A 23,536-nucleotide genomic window follows, 5' to 3' on the forward strand; every position below is an offset into this window, starting at 1 on the left:
TGGTTATCACTTATTGTTTTCTTCTAAAACCCTTTCAGTGCATCATTAACAATCTACAACATATCCTGGAAAACAATCCCTTGCTCTTACAGGCCTTGGGAGACAGCCTAGTCCTTGTCTACAGACAGCATCCCAATCTGAAGCAAATAATTGCCAGCTACTACACACACCACAGAAACACTAACCTAGGAACCTATTTCTGCATCAAACCCCATTGCCAACTTTGACAACACATCTGTCCTGTGATGATGTCTTGTGATAATGTTGCTTGTACCTAAACAAATAAGGCACACCATCAGGGGACATAAATGAGAAAGGTAACTTATTGGGGAACACATTAACCTCCCTGGATATTCAGTAATGGATTTGAAAGTAGACATCCTTCTTAAAAAAAAAATACTTCAAAACCTGATTACATATTTAGTAATGGATTTGAAAGTAGCCATCCTTCTTAAAAAATACTTCAAAACCTGATTACAAAGGGAAATAGCTGAATTCCAGTTCATTTACAAACTCAATAAATCAAATTAGATCTGAATTAGGATCTTAACTGGTTAATGAGTAATTTCCCCTCTCTTGATAGTCACATCTCCCCACTAAGTACTGCGAATGAGCCATATCCACCCTGACTTCATTAGCCTCATCAACACTGATTCTACACTCGATAAGTAACTTCTTTTTTTCTTGTACTATCTATCTGTCTGTCTCTGTAATTTCCATTCTAATTCATCAGATGAAGTGGGTTTTACCCACGAAAGTTTAGCACCTTAGAGACTAATAGATTTATTAGGGCATACAGGACTCCATGTTGCTTATATCTGGATATAGTGTATGCTTAAAAGTATTTTCAAGAGAGAATTATAATGACCTGGGAAAAAACAAGATCTGTGCACATGAGCTTAGATCAGGGCTACTCAACACGTGGCCTATGGACCGCATGCAGCTTGCAGGCCATTTGTTTGCAGCCCATGGTGCAGTTTGGGTTTATGTGGGCCTCAACCTATGGTCCACGGGTGGGATCCTTTGAACATGGCTTCCATTGGGAACATGCTCCACAACAGCGAGGCATCTCCCAGGTGGGATGAGCATTGAAAGACTCAAGCGGACAGGCTGGCTGGAACAGATGGGTACAAAATGTCAGTGTTTCTAGCCCCGAGGTAGGAGATACCAAGAACACTGGGGCATGTGGACAGTGCTTTGTATTCATGCCCATCAGTGTGAAAGAAGCTATTGGCATATATTTGCATATATATTTGTATGTGTATGCAACCATACTTAAGTTGCGGCCCTCAGCATGTGCTGTGAGTATCATTGTGGTCCCCGGGGCTTCCAAAGTTGAGTAGCCCTGGCTTAGATGAACAATAGCTACGATTTTTATTCAAATGTTGACTGTTTTTAATTCCTCCACATGACAACTTCTTAAAGAATAAGCCAAAGAAGGCAACAACCTAAAGATTGAGAAGACATCAAATGACAATGGGCTGATCATAAAGGGTGAGGAGAGATGAGATGGATAATTCTGATGATAGCATGGAGACTGTCAGACAGCAAGTACAACAGAGTCCACTTCCCAAATTACATATTGTGACCCTCTTGCTAGACCAATTTGCCCATAATTTGGCCAGGACTTGCCTTGTTTAACAGCTTGGTATTCTGCATTGACTGGAGTTGAGGCTGTGATGATCAATATTGAAACACAATGATCATAAAAATTAAATGACAGTAACTGAACAACACTTCACTACTTTCTGCTAAAGAAAATCTAAATCTGAAACAGTGTTTCTTCAGAGGAAATCTGAATTTTAATCTGCTTCCTTTTCAACTGTATTTTGAAAAATACCTTCTCAAATTTGTGGACGGATTTTGTACTGCAAGCAGTTTAAATATGCCGGGGGAGAGGCAGGGAATGGAGAGTGATAACTGTTTTTTGCTCTTAAGAACATAAGAACAGCCGTACTGGGTTAGACCAAAGGTCCATCTAGCCCAGTAGCCTGTCTGCCAACAGTGGACAGCACCAGGTGCCCCAGAGAGGATGGACCAGAGACAATGATCAAGCGATTTGTTTCCTGCCATCCTTCTCCAGCCTCTGACAAACAGAGGCCAGGGACACCATTTCTATCCCCTGGCTAATAGCCTTTTATGGACCAAACCTCCATGAAATTATCTAGCTTCTCTTTAAACTCTGTTATAGTCCTAGCCTTCACAGCCTGCTCTGGCAAGGAGTTCCACAGGTTGACTACACGCTGTGTGAAGAAGAACTTTCTTTTATTAGTTTTAAACCTGCTACCCATTAATTTCATTTGATGTCCTCTAGTTCTTCGATTATGGGAACTAATAACTTTTCTTTATCCGCCCTCTCCACACCACTCATGATTTTATATACCTCTATCATATCTCCCCTCAGTCTCGTCTTGTATTGTGTTTAATTTTTACTGCACACTTTTAATAGCACCAATGTCAAACTTGTCTTTCATTTCCAGTATTTGAGGAGATAACTTTTAATCTGTGTAATGCTTCTCTTCTAGCTAAACTATTCCTGAGTACCATGTCATCAGCTTAGATACTGAGAGAAACTTGTTTTAATTTCGTGAAATATAGTATCAAGTATGGCTTATTTCCCTTGTCTGACGTGTGTGTTTATGGGAAGACCACATTGTATGCATGTGTCTGACATTCCAAAGTTGCTCTGCTCCTTTAGAATGATTTCTTCTTCACTGATGGAGAAAACTGTGGAAAAATAAATACATTTATAGGCAATGGAAATGTATGGTGTGATTCTAGAATAAGGAATAATTCTTCCACTTTTGTATGAAAACTTCTCTCTAATATCTTGGGACCAACATGGCTATGATGACACTGCATAGAACCAGAAGGTGTTTTCTAGGGGAAGGCTGATGGATGAAGAGCAGCTACTGATCTGATCAAGCTGAGGATGGAGGCAGGAGAGCAGTGGAGGGCACTGCTGATGTATCCATAGTGGAGAGCTGGACCTAGGGCAGAAGGGTGTGGGCCCAGGCTCCCCTGGTGAGGATGATCTCTCAGCCCAGAGGTTTTGGGGTTTCTTATGTGAAGAGAGGTTGTACTCCAGGAGGATAGACTGAAGGAGGCTGCTGTGGCAGAAGAAGAAAAGAAGACTGATTGGGTGTGGGGGATGGGAGCAACATGTGGTGAAAGGCAGTGGAGTATGGAGTTGAAGCACACTCAGGAGCAGGGTGAATATTATGTTTTAGAACGTTTGCCACAGATTGCCTGCATTATGTTTTGTAATAAACATGTTCTGTCAAGGGAGCCTGGTGGCCTTGCATTACCTGAGTAAGGAAACTGAGATAAGCACACCAATGGTGCTGTGGCCCATCTATCACAACATCCAAGAAATATATTTAAATTCCCTAAAACTAATTTTTCTTACAAAATGCCATTTTGTGACATTAAAACAATTTTTTTGTTTTTAAGCAGTTTGATTTAAATATATGCATATATAATAAAAGCAAATAACTTCACCTCCTTCCTTGCCCCTTGTTCCTCCAATCCTCTTTCCTGCCACTTTAAATCTGACTTGGCAGATTTCCTTCACACTCTTCCTGTGAAGCTTTAGCACTTACAAAGGTGCTATACTCTTTTGCCTGGGAATTGTATAATTAACAGCAGATGGGCCTGCTCACACTTCCCTAGTTGAAGTCAACTAGGTGTATTGCCTTTATCTTAAAGGAGAGCTGGATCAGGACCCCCAAACAAGCCTGTGAAAACTTCAGTTTTTTTTTTTAATTTGGCAAGGGTAGGAAGGCCATTTTTTGAGGAGTAACTTTAGTTAGAACCAAGGGGTTTGGATTAACTAATGTGTCCTGGTGTGCACTTTCACTTTCGAAACAGCTGTTCAGCGGAGTAATGCACCAGCAAGATCATGCTGTAATCCTCGCTTCATTAGCAATTTCGGTCACCTATGTTTTCATCTCTAGTTCGAACTAGGGTGCAAGTGTAGATGTACCCTGAAATATATAGTAGATAGCTCTCCTGACCTCCATCTCTGGCTTCTTGCTGCCTCCTGTACTAGTATGTGGGTGATGGTCTTTTATTTTATTTTATTTTTTTAAAGATCCTGTTAGTCTTGGCCTCCACAACATCCTCTGAAAAAGAGTTTCACAGATCAACTGAACTTTGTGTGAAGAAATATTTCCTTTTGTTTGTTTTTAAACCTGCTGCTTATTAATTTCATTTGGTGACCCCTAGTTCTTTCTTACGAGAAGGAGTAAATAGCACTTCCTTCCTTCTTTCTCTACAACAGTCATGCTTTTATAGACCTCAATTATATCTTCCCTTTAGTCATCTCTCTCCAAGCTGAAAAGTCTCAGACTTAATGGATCACAACCTAAATATGAGTCAACAGTGTAAATGTGTTGCAAAAAGCATGCAAGCAAGTATCCTTTTGAGATATATTAGCAGAAGTGTTGTAAGCAAGACACAAAAAGGGATCTTTGTACTCTACGCCATATTAGTTATTGTTCATCTGGAGTATTGTGTCTATTTCTGGGTATCATGTTTCAGGAAAGATGTCAACCAACAGAAGTCAAGTATCTGAGGGGTAGCCGTGTTAGTCTGAATCTGCAAAAGCGGCAAGGAGTCCTGTGGCACCTTAAAGACTAACTGAAGTGTTGGAGCTTCAGGTTGGCGGGTTGTCTGTGGGCAAGGACTGTATATATGTGGGCAAGAACTCTGCCCACATATATACACCAGCAACACCATCACAGGACCAGATCAGCCATACTGTCACTGGTTCATTCTCCTGCACATCTACTAACGTAATATATGCCATCATGTGCCAACAATGCGCCACTGCTATATACATCAGCCAAACCGGACAGTCCCTACGTAAAAGAATCAATGGACACAAATCAGATATTAGGAATGGCAACATACAAAAACCTGTAGGGGAACACTTCAATCTCCCCGGACACACAATTGCAGATCTAACGGTAGCCATCCTGCAGCAAAAAAACTTCAGGACCAGACTTCAAAGAGAAACTGCTGAGCTACAGTTCATCTTCAAATTTGATACTATCAACTCAGGATTAAACAAAGACTGTGAATGGTTCGTTAACTACAAAAACAGCTTCTCCTCTCTTGGAATTCACACCTCCAGATCAGCTACTAGAAGTGGGCCTCTTCCTCCCTGATTGGATCCACCTCACCATCTCCAGCCTGATCCTGGCCTGCATATTTATACCTGCCTCTGGAAATTTCCACTATATGCATCTGACGAAGTGGGTCTTTGCCCACGAAAGCTTATGCTCCAACACTTCAGTTAGTCTATAAAGTGCCACGGGACTCCGAACCAACAGAAGAAAATCCAAAGAATAGCAACACAAATGATTAAAGGACTAGAAAACATGACCTATGAGGGAAGAGGGGAAAAACTGGGTTTGTTCAGACTGGAGAAGACTAAAGATGGGGACATAAAGTTTTCAAGTACATAAAAGGTTGTTAGATGAAGAAAGGAGGAAAAAAATGTTTTAACCTCTGAAGATAGGAAAAGAAGCAACAGGCTTAAATTACACCAATGGCAATTTAGGTTAGTCTTTCTAATTGTCAGGGTTAAGTAGTGGAATAAATTGCAATGGGAGGTTGAAAAATCGACATCATTAGAGATTTTTAAAAGCAAGTTAGACAAGTACCTGTCAGAGATAGTCTAGATTATACTTGGTCTTGTCATGAGCACAGGAGTCTGGCCTATAAGACTCCTTTAGGTCCCTTCTAGTCCTACAATTCTACGATAGATAGATTCCATGGTCAGTTTGTGTTCCATACAGATTTATTAACATTTGTTAATAGACAGCATACTATCACTCTCTTGGCTTTGCCACTTGCTAGTAATGAAGAATTCCCAAACACTTGCCAATTAAACCTATGTGCCTGTCCATTTACGTTCATATGTTTGCCTGTGTGTTTGATATTAGAACATTTTCAGTTGAGCTCCTTGTTACTGAGTCAGTGGTGTTAGGTCTGGCTACAAAGCTATTGGAGCATATACACTGATAAGCCTGATGTTTGTGTTGACCCCATTCAAGGGTAGGTCAAAGCATCCTGTTGTTGGGCTTTGCTTACAGCAATAAGGAGCAATTTGTTGTTCATATTTACTTGCATTTCTTTCCTAAGTTGTCATCTGTTTTCACTGAGAAAATGTGTAAAGAAAATGTTTATAGTTTATTTTTTAGCAATAATATGCTGTTTGCTGTAGTAGAAGAGATAATACCACAATAAGTTATACATTCCTTTGATCAATCAGTTTTTTCCCATAGAAGGAGGTGAAGGGATAGTGGAGTTAAACCAAAAATGATTTTTTGCCCTGTGTCCAAGTATTTATTCACGTGTGTCTCTTTAGACTTGTCTTTTGGATATATAGTCTCAATTTTCAGTCCACTATCAGTCCATAGTAGCTTGTTTTTTTGCTAGTCATTCATACTTATTGTTGTAATTCGGTCCTAGGAACCCCATTGTGTGTGTATGGGGGGGGGTGGTGAAGGAGAGGGGAGAGGGGGAGATGGAGATAGAAGGGGTGAATAGAATGAGAAAAATATAGACCTGAACACATTTGTGATTGGGAACCATCTTCCTCTTTGCAATTCAGTTGCAGATTATTGCTCTCTTTATGGTTTATCAGTGTAGGCTAATAGGTGCATTGCAGCTTCTTTGCTCTTTGTTTGTTTTTTCCTTTTCCTGTATGCTGTCCTGATATGCTTGAAAAGTCTAATGTCTCTAAACACCATCTCCAGCTGAGATTTAAAAAAAAGCTAATATTGAAGTCTGTCAAACCAGTTTTAGTTATTGAATGACTCATATCTGCCGTAGTGAGAGAATGCATCATACTTGTCTCCCTTTGTTATTTATTTTACAGGGACAGTACTTTGCCTGTCTTTGAGACTAAAATCTGGAAATACTTTTTCAAAACCATGTTTGGTTTTTAATGAAAAGTGATAGATGCAGAATAATTTAAGAGATCACCAGTGCTATAAGATGCAATGTTGTTCACTTTGTATCTTTTCAAAATTAGGTGGAAGAGTTTTTGTCCAGCCCACTGACCTGAACTGGTAAAAAGCAGAAATGTGGAAAAACTAGACTGTTCTGCATCCTGACTTTTGCCTAAAGGCTGCTGAGTGGTACTGGATATAAGGGGTCTAGGCCTTATATTATTATAGTTATAGTAAGATAAATAGAGCTCAGATCTAGTAACTGCTAACTTTTGATTTAGGCTTGGTAACAGTAATGTTGCTACAGTCTTCCCACTATGAAAACGTGTGTGTAAGTGAAACAATATATAATTAGTATTTAATTTCTGAAGAATTAGATTATTTCCATGTCCAGATATGCCAATCTTAATTTTTAATCAAGTGTAATAATTCTGTTACCTGATGTACAAAACTCCAACTAATATATATGGAAATACTGATTGCCTTAATGGCCTGCCTAATTCCTATTCTGTTTCTGAAAGAGATGTCACTTACGTCAAATTATTTTTTTAAAAGTAAGAATACAATATCGTTGGCAAAATATAGCAGACAATAGAGCTAACAACTGTGCAGCTGCATTTCAGTCCATTTCAATGCACTATAGAGCTCATGAAAACACTGTATTCATACTAACACTGACTTCAGAAAACTTGCAGGGTGTTCCTAATGAATGACTCAATAACCAGCGTCGATTTGCAAATGCTGGCTATCTATCTGGAAAACCTTTATGGACTGTCACCATGTTTGTTGAAAATTAGTTCAAGAACCATGGATTTTTCACTCAGCAACTGGAAAACTAATTCAAGATATGTAGTTAATTGTCCAGTGGGCTAACATGAGTGATTGAGTTCATGGAATTTATTACTTATGGTGTAAATTTCAGTGTATTTTATTTCTTTGAACTGATCCACAAAAATGATAGTCCCTGCTACTTAACACCCTAGAAATCAGTCATGGACCCGATTTATTTGTTTAAAATAATATTTTGTGTATTTACCTTGTTTGAGGAACAAAAGGCACAGAGATTAAATAGTTCAAAGATTGTGGCTTTCCCACAACTAAAGATAGCTTTTCCAGCAGTGTAGCATCTCTAGAATATCACACTGCAATTGTGGTTGAAATGTGCTTTGGGCACCAGCGAGAGAGTGTCATTTATATCTCAGTTCTCTTGGCTTCACACACCTGATACACCACATCTGCCATTTTATATTTTCTTACGCACTTTCGCACATTGTGGTGGAATGAAAAATGGAGGGAGAAACAAGTTTTTTAAAATCTACTTTTGTAAGTCTTGGATCTCTTAATATATGTACTCCTTCGGTGGAATGCCCAAGGCAAAGAAAGCAACTATATTTTTACCTGTGTTCAGGGTTGGCATAGATTAAAGATGAGTATGTGTGACACATTAAAATAGAAGGAAGCAAAGGGTATCTGTTTCCACCAACATTTTTCCTGGAATATTGATTGGAATTTTGGAATGGATTCATTTTAATCAAGTTTGTGCATCTCTTACATGCCTAATAATTTGGGTTTTAAATGGTACAAAAGTTTGTAGAAAGCAAATTAACTATCTGAAACCGTATAAACCAAAGTTTGCTTTCACATCCTGAACATGTATTTTTGTCAGAAGCAGCTACACACATTCAGTTAAGAATAGAAACTTTATTAATCAACTTAATTGGCCAATGACAACTAATATGTGCAACTCAAATAGTAAATTTACTTTTCATATATTTTAGATTTTGCCATCATTACTTATACTGAGTAATTCCTCTCTCCCCAGGTAATCCTTCTGCCCCTAGTGGGACTACTTGCATAATAAAATAATTTCCACCTTCTATAGGTATAACATATTTCAGCCTTCAAATTGCAAAATCTTCAGGGCAGGCTTTGTCTTTGCTATTGTATTCATACATGTGCAGTTTAGAATAGGTCAACTGGGCCTTACTGAAATACAAATAATAAATACTCTGAAATTTGTTCACAACTACAGCTTGGCTCCCAAAGAAAATAGACATCCCTCAACTTCCCCAAATTTATTGAAAGATTTTTAATAGCAAATAGAACTGCAGAAAAAATCCAAATTAATCAAATTGTATGATGAGAATGATTCTGCTCAGCTTTAGTCTATAAACATTTTGCTTATGTTATGTATAGACTTGTATCCCTCTCTATATGTTTTTTATCTATCACTAATCTATCAGTTCTGTACTCAACAGAGTTTACTTCTATTTATTTTTAAAAGCCTCTGTTGAAGTTGTCAGCTCAGCCATGTTTTTAGTGTCTTTTCATTTTCTCCTTCAAGTACTTCTCTCCTTTCCCCCCAATAGCCCTTTAGTGTTCTCATCTCTTAGTGCTGCTTTTTTCCTATAATGAATGAGAGTTTTTTGCTTTCTGTCTGCATCTGCTGTTTGCTCAGTCACTGACCTCCCAGCTGCATGGAGGCATCTTGAAATAGTGGCTAGAGCGTACAGTTAGAAATAGAATACAAAAAATGAAATAGTTTACTTTCATCACCCTAGAAGCTGTTCAACAAACAGAAGTACCTTGTAATTGACATACTAGCTCACTAGAAGCATTTGCATTATGATCTGCTTTCATTGTTTAAAATCTAACCACTAATGAATGTGATGACATACGTTGACTGGATAAACAGTGCAGTTGGAAGTGATTTGAAACAGCCAAGTAAGCCTTGCCAACAAAACTTCAGGTAAAAATAAAATCAACTGGTGTTTTCTTTCTTCTGTGTTATGGTAATATTTTTAAATGGAAAAATCATCTTTAGTAGTGGTTATTAAGGCTCTATCCCTTAGTAAGCAAGCAATTTGTTGGGACTTTAAGAAACAGGAGCATTCAGACTTTTGTCCCTGTGAAGTATAAAATAGCTTTTGACTTTTGCAATTTCTTTACTAAATGTTTTAACTACATTTTAAAGTAAGGAGTAGCAAGTCATCAAGTCCTTACTGTTTTCACTCAACCATTGTGCAGACAGCTATAATTCAGAGATTTTTATTTTGGCAATGAATTGAGGATTTAATTATAATTCATTTTTTTTCTCCTATTTTGTTCCCTTCCTTGTCCTTTGCTAACCTGTCTGCCAGTAACTACAGTGACTACTGATTTCTTTTCTGTGGCAACAAAGTAAGTCCAAGTCCCTATGGTAAAACCAAATCCTTCAATTTTCCTTGGCTAGATAGACGTGAGGCCAGACTTATGTGTTTTCCATCTGAACACCATACTATGTCACGAAAATGTTTCATATTTTTATTGTGTGTCATAGACGTAATGACTGCAAAATGTGTAACATACTACATGGTGGAGTACTGCTCTGATACCAGTAGCTGGGGTCTGGTCTGGGCTGTGTTACCTATTGATATTATTCTGAAGATGAAAATTTCAGTTTCCTGTAAAGAGGCTGGAAGAACTTCCTTTCCAAATTATATAATAATGCTAAATTATTGCCAATCCACAACAGAAGTTGAGGAGTAACTGTCAGATCACATGTTCATATAACCATTCTACCTGTGGATAAGGTACATAGACTTTGGGGCATCTGCATGTTTCAGCGTGCATCTATTTTAGGTAGCAAATCTTTTTTCTGTGAAAATAAATAAGGGATCTTCATTGAAATGTGTAGTCACAATATAAAACCTGGCATGCTGATTCAGAACTGAAAAACTTCAATTTTATCTTTTGAATACTCCAAGTTGTTCTTTACTAAGCAAACATTATTAGAATTGATTATGTGATGAAGGTTTTTTCTCTAGCTATACTAAATAGAAACCAAGGTTGTTAAAAACTGTTCTAGGGATGAAGAATTTTCTTGGAGGCATTTGCTTGTTGAGATTACTGGCTGTAAAGAACCTCTCACTAAAAATTAACTTTTTCTCAAAACATGTGAATGCACATACTTGCTATTTGCAGAGACTTGGGCTTTTGTTGATACACCAACATTAATAATTATCTATGAATTACAGTTTTCTAAAGACAAGCATGCATGGCTTTAGAATAACAAACATCTGTGCTTTTGAAGCTTATATGAACGTGTAAATGCATAGTGCCAGTGTTAGTTAGTTCTGCTAGTAAATATTCATGAAGTCATCAAAAATGGTTTGGGATTAATTATTAGTAAGATCTCAATTTGATCATCCCTTTTGTGAATCTAGGCTTGTACATACACTTCTTGATTTCTTTTTTTTCCCCTATGAACATTCTATCACCTGCATGGACAAAAGTTAGAATCTTTCTATTGGAGGTGTGAGTATGTAGTACATTGAGAACAGCAGACTCTGATGTTCATGCTGAAATCAGGTTCAGGATATTTTTGGCATTTTAAAACTGAAAAAAGAACACTTTGTTTTAGTGTTCTCATATGTTCATGAGGGTTCTTGACATTTATTTTTCTTTTAACAGTTGACCATTCAACTATTTCTTTGTTGTTGGATGGTGTCGTTGAAAAAATCAAGGGATATTTATGACTGATTTGTGGAAAATGCATCATTTTGAGAAAAACTTTCCAGTTTGTCTCCTAAAATTTCAGTTACCAGTAGTGTATTGGGCACTCTTGTTAATTGTCTATAATACCACTTGAAATGGCTTTCTTGGTGTGGGAGGAAAGAGGAAGTCAAACTTAAACATGTGTCTTAAAATGACACTCTATTCCTTTAAAAAATATACACTTGCATATATTTGTTAGGCTTATAGCATGATGTTGGGTAGTATAGCAAAGGATCAACTGGCTTTCTTTGGTTTCCTTAGAGTTGAAATTTGAGGTCATTGTTCTTGGAGTAATCTTGTTTCTAAAACCCATTTAAATAAAGTGGAGTTCAAATAATTTAAAATTAAGTGTGTTTCAACTTAATCAATGTATTCAGTTTTCCTTTCCTTTATTTTTGGCCCTTTTTATTTATACACAACAGGGAACTGAGAGTTATCTATTGGAGTTGTGTTTCAGAGGGAACTTTGGTCAGTCAGAGTGAGATTGTAAATTCACATGCCTCATTTTGGGGGACACATTTCCATTTCATAGTTGTAATCATCTTTTACTACTGCTGTGCCTGGAGCCCTTGTCTAGATGTTGATAAAGGGCAGATACTGCTTATTGAAGCATTGGGTGGCACTTCATTATTACTTGCTAAAGAATGTACTTATTAATAAAATAACTGATTCAAATTTTAGGTGCCTACGTAAAATGTAAGCATCTTTGAGGGCCAGACATTTTAAAATTGAACTCACAACTTTTCCCCTCTTGATTTAGTCTGTCTGCTAGTCTGCCTAGCAAATAACCTAGGAAATTTCCCCCAGACTCAGGCTTTTTTTTGAAAGATATTGCTTTAGAGATACCAAACAATCTGTATGATATTTAAAAAAGAAAGAATCCATATCAAGTTAAATCTTGGTGGAAATAAGCAACTTGAGAAATCTATAATCAGCTGTAAACTTTTCTGTTGCCATGCCCTTATTGTTTATTGCAAAATGTACAATTTTAATGGATGTGCATATTTCTTTATAGACAAGTTGTTGTGTTTAGCTACATCTTGAAAGAACCACTTTGTTAGACCAAGCAGAGATAGGCGCTGTTTTGTGTTAGGTGCTTTACAGTAGTAGGCGCTGTAAAATAATTCATAGGCCTGAATACCAACTGAATAAATTAATAGTTCCCTTCATTTCCTTACAGTATATCAGCTGGCAGTTGAATGGGTAGGAGATTGACTATCTACTTTTAAAACCCATAGAAACCTTCGGATTTAGTTATCTCACCATGAACAAGAACACCCATACTCTTCATGTCAGGAGTAAAAGTGTAAGTAAGAGCCTTTATTTTCACCTATTTGTTTTCATGCACGTTTGCATTCCTAATGTTTTGCCATCATCTTTTGTATTTTTTGTTGGCCCATGGAACAAGATAAATTTACCATTGTGAAAACACCTGTAATAAGAACTGTTAACCTTACAGATTCTTTTATTTAATGCTATCTAAATTGTATAGATCTGAGTATTTTGGTACTTCTAAGATAACTATAAAACTGCTGTATCCTTTTGAATAAGCACTTTTTCTGGAAAGAATGTATGTGCATTAATATTGAAAAGTATGGGAAACTTTCTGAGTGTTCATGAAATGGTCAGCTGGAATGATCATGTGAGGTGTACAGGTCAAACGGAGGAAAAAAAAATATGAGCAATTAGCATGAACTAATTAATGAATTAGTGAACAGTGATAATATGCCAATACTGTACATATGTTTGGATGATGAGGCATTTTTAAAATTTGTTACTCTTTATTTTTTATTCAATATCCTACATGCATTTCATAAAATTCAAGGCTGCTAATGAAATTTAGAATACATTCTACATGCATATCATTTTAAGAGAGTAACAGAACAATGGTAGCATGCAGTATTTAGAGACCTCTGCATCGTTTATTCTTCCTGTCAGTGGTAGAGGACAGTTGACTTTCTAATAACATGCTTGTATATGAGGCTTCAGAATATGACCTTTCTTTTAATAAGAATGAATTTAAGGGACCATCTCATGAATAGAGATGTGGAAGGGAAAGTTTTCTGCACATCAGAAGTTGTATAATCAGAACAAATGAAATCAGACACATTTCCCCAGATATTCACTCTTAAGCGTTAATTTCCCCCCCCCCCCCAAACAATTTTCTTTCTATAATGTTGGCATTTAAATGTAAAGAGCATAAACCTGAATGACTATATTATGAATATATAGAGGAAAGAGGTAGGAGATTGATAATTATACTGGTTGTAGCATACATGTGTGCATTAATTTCATAACCAGTTTAAAGTAGTTTGTCTGGGAAGTCAACAAAACAGGCTGTTACCACTATTTGATTGAAGGAGGAGATGTGAAAATTCTAAGGTGGGGTGAAAGAATCACTGTAATGTTAAAGCTGGAAATTTCAGCTTCTCTTATATTAGTTTTAATGAGATTTGATCAATTTTAGGGGAAGAAACTGAAGAATTTCCATTTATCATGTAAGCAGCACTGTCTCAGAGCAAAAGCATGTCAGCTTTCATTCCAACTATGAATCTACTTTAGTACGAAAACATTTATTTAAATTCTGTGAAAGTGAAATTTCGTGAGCTTTAGGAACATTACTGTTGTTTTGAAACCTCCACAAAGGCTTTGACCCACAGAATGATCTCCACTATTCTTCATGTTAATGTAAAATCCTAGTACATCCTGCCATGTGAACAGTGCCTACATCCTGCCCGCTTGCAGCCATTATTTTTCTTCTGAGCATATGAAACACTATTTAAAGTAGTGCTTGAAAAGAATCCACAGAATCTGTAACCTTTTGAAAGATTATTTTAAGCAAAAATGTAGCTTGCTGTTGATTTGTTTTCCTTGCATATTGCTAGTGGGAAAGAAAATATTTTTAAAATAAAATGTTCTGTTTTAACAAGAATGGCTTTGGGAAAGCATTTCATTACATTTGTTGGGAATAGCTAAAGGTTTTGTCTATATCCACTGATGCTAACATCAGACTTTCCACAACTTCTACTCTGTCAGTTTGATTGAACTGGAGTTAGCAGGTTATCCACAGGCTTTCAAATGTCATTATCAGACTAAATATTTTATTTTGTAATAAGGGAGCTGCAGAAGCATGACAAAAATTGATTCCAATTAATTAAATGAAGAGGATTAATTATTAAATAATTAAGAGAATTATTACCTCAGTGAGAGGAGAAAATAGTTTTTACCTTTTTAGGTCATTGTCTCCCTGGCAGAGGTAGGAGTTTGTGATTCTAGGATTTCAGCTTCATCTGTAGTCCTTATCTTGTTTCATTGGCTTGAGACTGTCATTGCACATACATTAGCCCGTTAAGAAGAGAATGTTGCCAAGTGTGTCTCGAATGATTTTTGGTTTTGCTTTTCTACCAAATGTTGAGACAGCATTGCATATCAAAACCTAGTTGTGAATCTAGCCTAAAGATGCTCTAAAGCTTATTTGCTTTATTACTTTGCCTGGCTTGCCTCACATCTTTCAGTCTGTAGAATACAAATTAGATGTAGAAAAGACATTGATTACCTTTTCAATCACCCTGCTCAAACAATATTTGAGTGATCTGTCCAAAGCAGTTGAAAAATACTCAAGATCTGCCACTTCCCAAATCCATGGTTCATTTTGATCAATTTTATGGCCAGGGTTTTTAAAAATTGGTCAATTTCACATTTGCAGTTGCATGTCTTCATTTTCAAGGCCCTTCATAACATCCCCCCCCCCCCTTCTTACCATCTATTTTAGAATGAAGTATTTGACTCCAAAATTTGTTGGATGCATGATGTCAGCCTTCATTACCTGACTGAAAGTTTAACAATCCAGCACCTTTTTGCTTTCTCATATGCTACCTCCCTCCCCTTGCTTGGAAAGTGCTCCATATGAGCATCTATAAAACTCTTCATTTTTTCCTTCAAACCTCTATATGGTTCTTTTTTTATGGCATCACAACACTTAAGCTACAGGTGTGCGGAGATCACAGATCATCTTGCTGAGCAATACAGTTTCATGATTGCTTTGACTCCCTGGACTGTCTCTTTTGTCACATATTTAGATTGAAGACATTTTGGGGAAAGGACTGCCTTGTTTTGTGTTGATACAGCATCTAGCACAATAGCAATACAAATAATAATCAGGAATTAGGAGAGGAAGCAGGAAGAGTACAGGGAGTAGCATAGAATTGGAGAAGACATGTTTTGAAGGAATGAAAAAAAGTGGTTAATGAATAGGTGGGTTTGGGGGACAGATTTATCTCTCCAGCTACACAGCTCTAAACTTCTCCTTTCCATTCCATCCTTGTATGGTTCCAGCACCCCTGTATTCCCATTTACTGCTCCTCTTCTGCCCCAAGTGCTCAGACTCCCTTTTCACCTCCCCACTGATCTGACATTGCCTCTCTGTTGAATGCCTCAAGTGTTCCCTTCATGACTCCTGCTGCTTCAAACCCACACACCAGGCCAACCTTTCCTTTTGTCAGTCTATACCTCTGATAGGCTTGGTGCAGCCATGCTGAGGTGGAGTCCTGAGTAGTGTTTTTCAGCTGGAAAAGGAAGAAGGCTGGGGCAGGAGAGCGGAGATGCAGAGACTCTTCCCATAATCTGTATGTAGAATATGGGGAGGAGGCTCTATCAATCCATCTGCAACATAGGCCAGTGAGAGAGCTGTCAAAGAGCCCATTCGTATCAATGAGATATTCTTAGATCAACAAGAGCACTCCACAGAGAGACACACAACCTAACCCAATAGCTTGAAGAGGTAAAGACTGCTCTACTCATGTCACTCGGGCTACGTCTAGATTGCATCCCTTTTTCGTAAAAGGGATGCAAATTAGAAATATCGCAATTGCTAATGAAGCGGGGATTTAAATCTCCTTAAATAAGGGATAAGGGATCTTTCGGAAAAGGCTTTATTTTCCGAAAGATCCACGTCTAGACTGGCGCTTTTTTCCGGCAAAGCTCCGTGCCAAAAAAAAGCGGCAGCCATTTTTATGCTAATGAAGTGGGGGAGATTTAAATCCCTGCTTCATTAGCAATTTAGATACGTCTAATTTGCATCCCTTTTACGAAAAAGAGATGCAATCTAGACGTAGTCTGAGTGTTCGCATTTTCCCTTCCAAGGTGTCAGGACTTCTGGGCCAGTCCCACACAAAGTATGCCCATTCTCACCCTAGTCTCAGCACTGTTTGCTCAGTACATGCTCCAAGTACGTGTGTTCTCAGCTTGCAGCTACCATCTCTCTGCTGTGTAACTGTGTCTGGCACAATCATGCCTATTTCCAGCTCCCCACCCTCTTGTCAGCTCTCTGTACTTATGCCATGGTTAGAACAAGTCCATTCTAAGCTCCTCATCTTGCTTTCATCGTTGTGTGTTGTATTAATTTAGATGGACTACATTGGTCCAAAGAGTCAGTCAAAGGTGTTAACATAATTCAGGCACTGTTCCAACATTAAACAGTGTGAACTGAGGTTCCGCTTTCATTTCAACAACATTCCTTGTTCCCTTTCCCTGTAACCTGAGATAGCTTTAGAAAGAAAATCACTCTTGTTTGACCATCTCTGAGATGGTACCAAAGATGGTGGTAATTGTTCTTTTGTGGGGGAAAGATAAGCTAGTTGAAATGGGCTGGAGCTACTGTTATATAATCCATTCCTGTCTCCTAGATAAACTCATGCACAAGGGAAAAGAAAAAATGGATAATGCAGATTCTCTCTCTGGTGCTGACTCACAATTGAAACTGCTGCAAAAATACAGCCACAACATTAAGTCTTATCAGCCACTCCAAGATCTGGCAAGCTTATGCCACTATTAGTCTCAGGCTTACAGCAATGTTTCAAAATATGCAGTTTTGGCCAATAAACTAGACAAGAAAGGAGAAGAAGAGAAAGGAGAAAAAATAAGGTTGGAAAGGACAGGAACATAGGGCAGGAGAAGATGCACCCAAATCTTAGGTCACATTTGAGATGGAGCCATTTCTTGTAGAGGTGGTGATATAATCTAAGTACATCTCTCTGGCACAGCCCAGCGAAGATATCTCTCGGGATTAGGACAAAGAAATTCTAACATCTCAAGTGATGGCTAATGGTAATCTTATTCTTTCTGCTTATTTCAGTCAGCCAGTGTAGCAGTCACCAGCTTTTCTGCTGTGGACTTTGATATGAAAGCAGTTTTTTTAAGATGAACCCCAACAAGGAATACTGGATGGAATAGCCTATCCTCTCATTATTTTGTTTTCCAATTAAGCCTAGTTTTTGTAAAACCAATTTTGGTTTACTGGTTTCTGATCCCACCCTGCTCTTGTTTACCAGGCATTATTTTAATCCAGTCCTGGATCTTGATTTATATCAGCTGTCCTCTTTGGGCTGATTTAGCCTGTTTCACTTTTGCTTCCCCCCCCCCCCCCCAACATTGGTTGTTGTAGGCTACTGTTCCATATTATGAACTTAAACTCTTTACAGTTTACCTCACAAATAGAGTAAATGTTTATTATCACAACGCCAGGAAGAAGCCATGGAACTCTCTCTCTTGAACTAATGGCATGTCTAAGGTGAAGGATTCTGGGGAAGAGAGTAGATCATTCACAATTTCTTTTACCACAGAATGTCTTCTGATTGGAAGGTGTCCTAATGTTTTTGTTTTGTCAGGAATTCTAACCTTGGCGATTCCTTGGAGGATATCCACTTGTCAAAGGATCATAGAAAAACTGTTTTAGTTGAAAATTGTTAATCAAAGCTCTAGTCATTGAACTGTGTTATCTAAGACAGAGTTGGAATGATCCCTTATACTAAGAGTCATTGTCTAGATCTGTCACTATAAATCCCATTTTCTAATTCTGAATCTTCTACAAAAACAAGAAGTTCTGTGGTACCTTAAAGACTAAGGGTACGTCTACACTTGCTCTCTAGTTCGAGCTAGAGATGCAAATGTAGGCAACCGAAATTGCTAATGAAGCAGGGATTTAAATATCCTGTGCTTCATTAGCATGATCTCGCTCGAGTGTTACTCCTCTCAACAGCTGATTCAAACCAGGAAGTGCGCTCCTGGACGCATTAGTTCAGAACAAATCCCTTGGTTTGAACTAACATTACTCATCATTTTTGGCCATACAGATTTGGCCATAAGTTTTTGTGGGCAACCCCCCAAATTACTAAGTGGATTTTTGCCCATGAAAGCTTATGCCCAAATAAACCTGTTACTCTTTAAGGTGCCATAGAACTCCTCATAGCTTATGCATATGTGGATTAACATGGCTACCCCTGTGGTGGTACTACTATTTGGGTTTATGCATTGCACACTCACGTTAGCTCTTTTGGCCACAGCCTCACATTGGGTTATCATGTTTAAATGATTATCCATCATGATCCCCAAATCCTTTTTTCAGAGTCACTGCTTTCCAGTATAGAGTATGGCCTGTGTCTTCTATTTCCAGATGTATACATTTACATTTAACTGTATTAAAATGCATATTGCTTGGTTGCACCTAGTTTGCCAAGCAATCCAGATCATTCTGAATCAGTGACATTTCCTCTTCATTATTTACCACTCCTCCAGTTTTTGTGGGGTAATGGTAAACATAGGAGTGCAGCAACCTTCCATCTTTTCCCTCATCCCCCTCAGATCTGCTCCAAAGATTGGTATTCCACAGGTTTGCACCAAAAAAGTTATAAGAATTTGAAAATGCTATCAGTTTTTGGTTAGGGTTGCTGTGTATGAGGAACCTTTTGACCAAACTACCTAGTGACTTGATTTTTTTTATCTTGCATAGTTCCATGATTCAGAAATCCAAGAACTCCCCACCCCTCATTGAGCTGGTAGATTTTTAAAAAATTCTACTGGATTTGTCCTCTTGGAGAGTCATCTGCCTAACATCCTTCCTCACAGGCACTGGGTGGTTGTCCCAGTGTAGAAGGCATTATATGTAGGTACAGTAATTTTTAATTTTTAAAAAGTGCTGTTCTGCTCAAGTATCATGTTTAGGGCAAACATAACATGTAAGTATCATTTATTCTGTAGTTTTATTATAACAATGACAAATTTTCAATACAAGGTTACAGATAAAAGAGTTTTAGTGAAAAATAGATAGCTTCACCGTATAAATAACTTTCCACATATATGTATCCCAAGTACCTAAAAACTTTTCAGTCTACTCTTTTGTCTTCATGTAATAAAAGCATACATCCTCAATAGGCTTGGAATCCTGTAGTTTAACTCATCTGTACACTCTTGTAAAGAGAAGGGTGACATTTTTTTAGACTTAAACCTTTCCACTGAAAAATGAAGGATTTGGATGAAGCAAAACATTTCACGAATTCATGTTGAATTCACTAAATTGCATGAGTCAAAGTGAAACAAAAAAAGAGGCAGAGGGCATAGACCCAAAAGAGAAAAAAATAAATATTTCATTTTTAACAAAACTGTATAGTTTTTGTAACCCCCTTTTCCCTCCCTGGGTTACTCAGGAGCAGGTCACACTCACAGGTCTTGACATAAAAGGATATCCTGAGTACCCCAATGGTGGTGATGTTTAGTTGGGGAAAACCTATCCACCCCCTTGCTGCAATCCCTTGCTCATAAAGAATGTACAATGGCAGTGCCTCCATCTGGCTAGCCCTGTACACACTTACTGGTGTGCCTTGGGAACCTCCAGGAATAAACGTATTCCAACAATAAACTGGATCTAACTCCAATTACAATAATTACAAATCATAAATAATATACATCTAATAGATTGCATTAGAATGAACAACCTAAAGAAACAGGATTTAACAAATTAACAGTGAATAACATCAATTAACAAAGTACACAGAAGTAAAAGGAACTTATCTAGCTGCCATTTGCACTGCCAATATTTATCCCACCCCAGAGTATGCACTCCACTGGACTCAGTCTCAGACTCTTGCCCGTGTGGGCGCACTTGAAGAACTGCAGCTGTAATGGAGATTCTCTGTAGGTAGTGTGTATGTGGGTCCAAGCTATGCAGCAGGTCTGGTTCACTGGGTTGGCCTCTCTGCTTCTCTTTGAACCCAGAGTTAGTCTGTATCTTTGAGGTCTGTCCCAGGCAGCATTTTCCCAAAGATGCCCAGTTACTCACAGACTCCTTCTGTGTGCTGGATGCAGAGTAGATTCTAGCCACAAGTACAGCCAAATGGCCTCCCTTTTAGGGCAATCAGAAGCAGCCTGCTAGATCCCAGTTCCAAAGGCTCGCTGTCCCAGCCTCTAACTGCAACATAACAGCTCCTGAACCGGATCAAACTCCTTCACAGCAGCCTGGCTCCCTTTCCACTCCAAAAAAACAGAGGGAAGAGTCCACAAACTGCTGAATCTTCCTCCACACACATGGAGAGACTCAGATCTCCCAAAACAAAAGTCAATTCCTTCCTGGTTTCCTCCAGGACTCATGGGAATTGTAGCATCTGGGGCTAGGTTGCAGCACACAGGATCTTCCCAGAGAATAAGCAGAGGCACCTTTAGTAAAGAGACTACATTTTCAATGCAAAACAATTTCTCATTTTCAAATGTATTTCAATTTCATAATTTTTTTTTTTAAAAAGCTAAAACAAAATATAGACCTAATCCTTAGAGTAAGCAAGTAAGATCACTTTCAGGGATAGAGAGAGAACAAATGCTTCCAGTAAGCTGATATTCTAGTCATTGAATCCCTTTCCTCTTCAGAGCAGAAGGAATGCTTTTAAACACAACAAAGTATTCAGTTGCCTGTTTGTTATGGAAAGATAAAATAATGAGTACGGGAATTAGTAATTTTTTAGCATGGTTTTTTAAATGGAAAAGTCAAAAGTATTATTTTGTGTATGGGCTGGGACTACAGGATCAGATATGTGATGCTCTGATTGAAGGCATCATTGATGATCTGTTATAATCTTTTAGACATCTTTTAGGATGTTGGATTTCAGAAGACAGTCCCACTGGAACTTCCTGGCCCATTTTTATACCCAGAAGCTAGTGAATCAAAGAGTTCTGTATTGGTATTTTGATTCTTTGTCAGAAAGTAGTTAAGGAGCAGAGCTAGATAAATAATTCAGAACAAATTATACAATACTCACTTTTCTTCGTGTTAGTCAATTGTCCGTAAATTCTGATTTTCTTAAACTTTTTTGTTCAAAAATATCTGCCTGAGCATTTCTCAGAACAATTCGTCATTTGTAGCTGGTTTGTAAAATATACAAAATTCAAGCTGTTCTAATTGGACAGGTTGCTCACATGGTATTTGTTCTCTTGTTGAAAGAGTGACTGAGGATAAGAAGGATGGTTCAGAAATGAGAGTCCCAGCCTGAGCCATGGGGGAGATTGGCTGAAATCTTTCTCCACCACAGACATCCTATATAATCCTGGTCAAGTTCTTTGGTGTCTCTGCACCTTACATCTCCAATGTGTAAATTAAGAAGAATACAGGTTGAACCTCTCTAGTCTGGCTCTCTTTGGCATGGCAACATCTATTGTCGAGCATGATTTTAGTTATCTGGATGTCCAGGGCTCGCTGAGCAGCGGCGAGCTGTGCTCGCCAGTCGCATGGTTCTGTGCTCTGTGCATGCGCAGATTGCTCCATGCCAGCTCTTCTTGGGTGTAGTCTACTCACCATGGGCGAGTAGATTACGCTATTTCTCGAGCCCTGCAGATAACCACTTACCATGGGTGTGGTCTAGTTTCCCGCAGTTCCATGAAGTTTGATTTATAGCTACCAGTCCTGGTTTTCAGTGCTTTGTGCTGTTATTTAGCTCTAATTTCCCCCATATGTCTTCTAAGAGCCCAGTGTGACAGAAACCACCTCCCCGTGCTTTATGAAATGGATTCATGATCACAAATATACATAACTCAAAGATGCTTTGGGCAAATTATCTCATGTAACCTATCAGTCTTCATGTCATAATCCGCTGGATCTGTTTATCTTGTTTTGGTGTAAGTATTTTTCTTGTGTGTAAAGTTAGACATATGGAGTAGGAAAACTTATGATTTTAAATGCATAAATGGAAAGCCATCAAGGGTGATTCCATTGCTGGGAGACCTCAATGTCTGGGCAATCATTTACAAATAGCCTTTTGTCCTTACGTCTTAGCAGTGGCTGGTAGGGTCTGGCCAGGTGACTTCCCATGCAAAAAGGGAATCTTTAAAAACAATAGGAAAGTAGGAGGGTTTGGTCTTTGGCTGGCATACCAGAGGGAAGGAACCAAAGATCCCTAGGAGAGGAACAGCCCTAGTTTGGAAGGCTTAGCTGGAAAAGAAACAGTTTTAGGGTGAGTTTGTAATAAGTTTGCGTCCTGAGGTTTCAGTGTTAGAGTTAGCTAATCGTTTCTGTTGTTATGAGTTTGTAATCTACTTTGCTCTGCCTGTTCTCAATTATTACCACTTATATCCTACTGTTTGTAGTTAATAAAATCACTTTTACTTACCATCAAGCCCAGACTAAATAATTATTACGTGGGGGAACAATCAATGTGTACATTCCCCCTTTCATTGTTAAAGGGGGCTTACCTAAATACAGTAAAACTCCAGTTGTCCGGCATCCAGTGGTCAGCACTCCTGCTAGTCAGGCACCACTTGGAACCTGGAAGTGTTCCAGGCAGCCGGACAATTGGAGCTGCTCTGCCACAGGCTTCCCCGAGTCAGTCGCTGGTCAGTTTCAGCAGCGGCTGACTTGGGGATGCCTGGGGCAGAGCAGCTGGGGTGCTGCTGGGTTGCTCCTGTAACACTGTCCCTCTGTCCCCCCCACCCCACCCAAGATCCCTCATAGCCCCCCCTTCTGATAGTCCAGCATATCTGATAATCCGGCACCCCCTGGGTCCTAAAGGTGCCGGATTATTGGAAGTTTACTGTAATTGATTTGGGGTTCTAATCCCATTTGGGAATGGTATTCCAGGAAGCTGGGCCTTAAACTGCATTCTCCTTGGATCTGAAGAGATTTTAGTGCCTGCATTGCTTCTTGGGCGAGGGAGCATTGATCTCAGCTCAGGGTCTTGGCCCTACAGGACTGAGCAGTGAAAAGTTCCAGAGAGAGCAAGGAA

The 23,536-nt window shown here is 38.5% G+C and overlaps 1 protein-coding gene across 3 annotated transcripts in view; it reads left to right on the top strand.

The window, feature by feature from the left end:
* The window catches only part of PDE4D (phosphodiesterase 4D), a 1,060,501-nt gene that overhangs the window by 122,236 nt on the left and 914,729 nt on the right, over window positions 1-23,536 (top strand). For all 3 annotated transcript variants that reach the window (XM_075932865.1, XM_075932874.1, XM_075932875.1), the window contains exon 2: window positions 12,679-12,804. In XM_075932865.1, coding sequence (XP_075788980.1) covers window positions 12,763-12,804 — 42 coding nt within the window. In that variant the 5' untranslated portion in view covers window positions 12,679-12,762. The remainder of the gene's footprint in view (window positions 1-12,678; window positions 12,805-23,536) is intronic.

Source organism: Pelodiscus sinensis, chromosome 6, assembly GCF_049634645.1.
Source record: "Pelodiscus sinensis isolate JC-2024 chromosome 6, ASM4963464v1, whole genome shotgun sequence".
NCBI classification, from domain to species: Eukaryota; Metazoa; Chordata; order Testudines; family Trionychidae; genus Pelodiscus; species Pelodiscus sinensis.